General features: G+C 49.9%; 1 protein-coding gene across 1 annotated transcript in view; it reads right to left on the reverse strand.

Annotated features, from left to right (window-relative positions):
- CNNM3 (cyclin and CBS domain divalent metal cation transport mediator 3) overlaps window positions 1-4,351 on the reverse strand; it is a gene marked incomplete in the record, with an annotated part of 54,700 nt that extends 50,349 nt beyond the window's left edge. Inside the window, 1 exon segment of the mRNA XM_087706115.1 lies at window positions 2,896-4,351. Coding sequence (XP_087562241.1) covers window positions 2,896-4,273 — 1,378 coding nt within the window.
- Between the last annotated feature and the right edge of the window lie 1,649 nt (window positions 4,352-6,000).

Here is a 6,000-nt window from a genome sequence, read left to right on the forward strand (position 1 = left end):
CCGGCTCTTGTAACAACTGATAAATCATTAAAGCACCAAGATCAGAATGTACTCGCATTAGAAGCCGCCTTTAAGTACATGAAATTATTTATTCATACACTTCCTACTACGCTTTCTCATCCGCTGTAGAGATGGATGTCTTCTCAATTTGTACTGACTGATAAGAATTGCAGCTAAATCCAAAGACTGCACTGAATCATTGAGATGGTTTTTGCTCAACCTCAGGAATTAAGAAATGTTCATTCTCTTTGCGTGTTCAAAGCAAGTTTGCCATGTGAGACAACTTTGGAATTTTTTTTCTCTTTAAAGTGATGCAAAACTGATTCAGCAAGTGTACTGCTAAATCACTTCAAATAAAATAAATTGCAATGCATCCTTGCAAACTTTCCAACTTTAAAACACCCAGATAATACCACACTGGGCCCTATCCAACAAAATGAAATTCAATGTAGAGAAAAGTAAAGTCCTATACCTAGGTAAGAAAAACCAAGAATACACATATAAACTGGGTGAAACCAGGCTTAATAGCAGTGACTGTGAGAGGGATCTTGGAGCCTTAGTCAACAACCAGCTAAATATAAGCCAACAGTGTGCGGCGGAAGCCAAAAAAGCCAATGCAATCCTACATTGCATTAACAGAGGGATACACTCAAGATCAAGTGAGCCTTAGTAAGACTACACCTACTGCATCCAGTTTTGGTCACCACACTATAAAAAACATGTTCTCTAGAAAGAGTGCAGAGAAGAGTAACCAGAATGATGAAGGCACTGGAGGCTAAAACATACAATGAAGGTTTGCAGGAACTGGGCCTGGCTAGTCTAGTGGAGAGAAGGGCCAGGGGAGACAGGATAGCAATATTCCACTGTTTGAGGGGCTGCCACAAAGAAGAAGAAGTCAACCTGCTTTCCAAAGCACCTGAAGGCCAGACCAGGAACAATGGATGGAAATTGATCCAGGAGAGATTCAACCTAGAAATAAGGAGAAACTTTCTGACAGTGAGAACAATCAACCCTTGGAACAGAAGTTGCCCTCGGAAGTTGTGGGAGTTTCATCACTGGAGGCTTTCAAGAAGAGACTGAACTGCCATTTGTCAGAATTTATATATAGGGTCTCGCTTCTAGCTTGAGCTAGAAGACCTATAAGGTCCCTTCCAACTCTGTTAATCTGTCATTCCTGGACCACTTTAAACAGGGTAAGAGTCTAGTTTATGAGACAGGATGCTACAAACAGTAGGGGGACAGGGAAGAAGGAAGGCAATTTCAAAATTAGACCAAAATTTCTTGCTTCCACCTGCCCGCCCACCCGTGTTCTACAGGTCAAAATCTTGGATAATCTTTTGCACACTTTAGGTTTGTTCTAGGAAATTCAAATGATTATTTTTTAAAGAGGAGAACAAGGAAGTGATAACTTTCATTACTTCAGGAAAAAGTTGCCTCGATTTGTTGTTTTCAATTTGGAATCGCAGAGTGCAGTTTTAAAAAAAATGTGAGCAGTTAGTGCAGAACTGGGACCACAAAGATCTCAATTCAAATTCCCCACTCTGTACTGAAGTTCATTGGGTCACTCTGGGTCAGACATGAACTATAAAAGCATAACCTCAACAGAGCTATTTTGAGAATGAAATGATTGGCTGTGCAAAGAAAATATCACACATGCAGTTTTGAGCTGTGAGAATGAGGGAATAAACATGTGCGCAACGAACCCAGGCATGAACAGATTTTGCAGGAGAAGTTAAACAACATTCTGCGAATGGAGGGAAAAAAATCAGGGACAATAAGCAAACTACTTTTGAAAGCTGTCTTCCGGGGAATGTTTGTTCATCATCCCTGATCATCTTGCTGGATAAATTTCAAAACAAACTTTCAGAATAGTTTGATTACCAACCGTCTCTTATATAGCCAGAGGCTCACCAAGATTGGTATCATCTCAATGTTGTTGTTTATCTTAAAAAAAAAAGCCTGGACAAGCAACCAATCTATGACAACAGGCTATTGGCAAACCTGTGTATGATTTGCCAATTGCACAGTGGCAGATAGGACAATCATTGCCCAGAGGATCATTGGTTGCCTTCTCCCCTCTTTGGAAGAGCTTGATAGCTCCTGTTGACTTAGGGAAGTTCAAAACTTCCTTAAAGATCCATCTCATCCTGGGAACCCTTTTTTTTTTAACTATTACCATCTGGCAGCCGGTACAGGTTAATAAAAACAAAGACAAATAGGCTGAAAAACAGCTTCTATTCAGAGCAACTATATTGAATTCTACTGCATAAAGGTAAAAGTTACCCTCGCACATATGTGCTAGTTGTTCCTGACTCTAGGGGGCGGTGCTCATCTCCGTTTCAAAGCCAAAAAGCCAACTCTGTCCATAGACCTCTCCGTGGTCATGTGGCTGGCATGACTAGTCGCTGTTACCTTCCCACCAAAGGTGGCTCCTATTTTTCTACTTGCAGTTTTTACATGCTTTCCAACAGCTAGATTGGCAGTACCTGGGACAAGTAATGGGAGCTCACTTCATTACACAGCGCTAGGGATTTGAACTGCCAAACTGCCAACCTTTCTGATTGACAAGCTCAGCGTCTTAGCCAGTGAGCCACTGTGACTGACGGTACAGGACAATAAAAACAAGGACAAATTGGCTGAAAAACAGCTTCTTTCCCAGCGCAGTAACAATATTGAACTCTACGATATAGTGCAATATTAATGCAACATCAGGGCTTTTCAATTCAATTGTGTACAATGTGAAGGATGTGTGTTTGTGTTTGATTTTTATAGTTACGATGCACACTGAAGATGGCGTTTAATTTCATTGTACAAGGTGCAATGACAACCAAGTAAACTAAACAAATCTACTATCTGCCCAGTGTCTGCTGTGAAAATATAAAGACGCATACTTGCCTTTCTTGAACTCCTCCAACACAGCATCCAGCTTGGTGTCATTGAAGACAAAGTGCAGCGGGTGATTGTAGAACTTGATGATGGTGCTCAGAGGGGTGCAGTCATCTGGGTCCACCAAGGCCAAGTCCTTGACATACAGCATATCCACCAAGTTGGTCCGCTCATCCTCATACACCGGGATGCGGGTGTAGCCACTCTGCATGATGGTGGACATGTTGTTGAAGTCCAGCACGGCATCGGCGTTCAGCATGAAGCACTCGTCCAGCGGTGTCAGGACGTCCTCCACCGTCTTGTTCCGCAGGGCCCCCTTGCTGAACTCCTCCCGTACAAACTCGTTGTAAGGGTCACTGTTGCGCACCATGTCCAGGATCTTCTCCCGCAAAAGGTAAGTGCTGCTCTCATGCCGCAGGGCCAGCTCCAGCACCCGGCTCAGCGGCAGCGAGACGGGGAAGGTCAGCAGCATGAAGAACTGGGTCAGCCACAGGCCCCGCGGCGCCAGCCACAGACCCCAGCGGGAACTGATGGCGAACGGCAGCACCTCTGCCAGCAGGAAGGACAAGGCAGCCACGCTGAGGATGGCCGGGGCCAGAGCCCCCACGGCCCGGTAGAAAAGCACGGCAACGGCAGCTTGAGCCAAGGCGCTCACCAGCAGCAGGGAGCACAGGACAAAAGGGCCCCGGTGGCGCACGGGCTCCAGCGCCTTGGAGGCCCCTCGCTCAGCCTCGGAGCCGCAGTCCCGCAGCACGTAGAGCTCAGCCGGGTCCAGCCACAGGGTGCTGAGCTGCAAGGCACGCAGGAGGGCCAGGAGGGCCAGCAGGAGGGCCACCAGGGTGCCCAGCAGCCAGGGCTGTATTGGCGGGGGGCACACTTCGGACGCCACCCGGGGCCCTCCGCCTTCGTCCTCCGTCACCAGGATGGCATCTCCGGGGGCTGCTGGGGCCCAGGGGCGGCCGGGCCCCGCCGGGGTGCAGAGCCGGTAGCGGCCCCAGGGCCCCCCAGGGGCCACACGCACCGTCAGCAGCCCTGCGTGCTCGCTGGCCGGCAGGACGTGATGGGCCAGGACCTGCGGGGCACCGGAGGAGGAGGAAGGGTCCCCCGCGCAGGGCGCCTCCTCGGCCACGAAGGCCCCCCATGGCCAGCTGCTGTTGTGCAGCCCGGTGCCGTAGAGGCGCAGGCGGAAGGTGGCCCCCGGCGGGGCCCGCACCAGACCCCCCGAGGCCGAGGCGCCGTCCTCCAGGCGGAAGCCCAGCACTCGCGGGCAGGGCGGGCAGGGCCCCGAGGGGTCCCCGGGCTCAGGATCCTCCGTGCCCTCCCGGAGCGCGCAGACCGCTGCAGCCCAGCCACAGAGGAAAGCCAGCCAGCCGACGCCGCCCGCCATCGCCGGAGGGGCAGCGGAGGGAGAAGCAAGAGACCAGGAGGAGCAGGAGCAGCAGCAGCAGCAACCACCACCGGAGGAACCCCGAGGGGGAGTGGACGGAGCGCGAGAGGTCAGCTGACTCCCCTCCGAGCGCCGCCGAACTTGCCTGCGGAGGATGGGCCAATGGGCGCGCCCGGCCGCCGCGGCTCAGCCAATGGGGGCAGGCGGGGGCGTGGCCGGCACGGCGGGGCACGGCCTCAAGTTCGGTGGCGCCGCGGTATAAACAAGGCGGAGGGGAGGGGGGAGAGGAGGGAGATGGGGTTTAAAGGGGACGCGGGCCCGCCGTTGTCCGCATGGCGGGGGGTGGGAGGGGGCGGGGGGAGAGAGGCAAGGGACTAGCTGAGGAGTTGCAGGGGAGGAGGAAGAGGAGGAGTGGGATGACCAAGCTGCCCCTTGCAACTCGTCTTTAAGAGGGCTGGCTGGGTAAATATGAATTAGCAGCTTAGTCGAGAGGAGGAGGAGGAGGAGGAGGAGGAGAAAAAGAGGAGGGGAAGAGGAGGAGGAGGAGACCAAGAGAAGGAGGAGGAGAAGAGGAGGGGCAAGAGGAGGAGGAGAAGAAAAAGAGGAGGAGGAGGAGGGGGGAGAAGAGGAGGAGAAAAAGAAGAAGAGGAAGAGGAGAGGGGAGGAGAAAGAGAAGAAGAAAAAGAGGAGGGGGAGGGGGAGAAGAAGAGGAAGAGGAGAGGAGGAGGAAGAGAAGAAGAAAAGAGGAGGAGGAGAAGAAAAGAATAAGAGGAGAAGAGGAAGGAGGAGGAGAGGAAGAAGAAGGAGGAGGAAGAAGAGGAGGAGGAGGAAGAGGAAGAAGAAGAAAAAGAAGAAGAAGAAGAAGAAGAAGAAGAAGAAGAAAGAAGAAGAAGAATTCTATGTATCACCAGCTTATCTGGTACTTAAGCACAAGGAAACAACAGCAAACAATTTTATTGTCACTTTGAATGTCTATGGAGATTCTCTGTCTTATCCCAAAGGTGCTTTTTTTTCAAGAGGCAACTGGGCTTTCTGGATTTTCTTTTGAAGACATTTCGCTTCTCATCCAAGAAGCTTCTTCGACTCTGACTGGATGATGGATGATGGGAAATGGAAGGGTTTACCTGTGCAAGGAATATCAATCCTTCTTTTCCCCACCATCCAGTCAGAGCTGAAGAAACTTCTCAGATGAGAAGCGAAATATCTTCAAATAAAAAGACTTGCTTCTTGGGGGGAAAAGCACCTTTCTCACTTTGAATGTACCCTAATCGGCATGCATTAAAGTGAAATTTAATTGCATACAGGTCTCAAAGAGTCACCATCTCCAATATGCAGTACATAAACATGGCAGAATAAATAAATACAAAATTATGCATAAGTGGAGGGGGGCAGGTAGTCTTGCACATCCCACCATTCATTTAATGACCGTTCAGAATTACCATGGTGCTGAAAAAAAGTTGACGCACCCGTTTTTCAAAATTGCAACCTTTGCTGTGTCCCAAAATCACATGATCCCCTTTTGCGATCTTCTGACCAACAACGTCAATGGGGAAGCCGGATTCCCTTAACAACCATGTCGCTAGCTTAAGCACTGCAGTGATTCGCTTAAGAACCGTGGCAAGAAAAGTCGTAAAATGGAGCCAAACTCACTTAATAAATGTCTCACTTAGTAACAGAAATTTGGGGCCCAATTGTGTTCGTAAGTCTAGGACTACCTTTATCCTCCT

This window comes from Thamnophis sirtalis, unplaced genomic scaffold, assembly GCF_051295495.1.
Source record: "Thamnophis sirtalis isolate CommonGarterSnake01/CBP01778 unplaced genomic scaffold, rThaSir2_p1.2 scaffold_2, whole genome shotgun sequence".
NCBI classification, from domain to species: domain Eukaryota; kingdom Metazoa; phylum Chordata; class Lepidosauria; order Squamata; family Natricidae; genus Thamnophis; species Thamnophis sirtalis.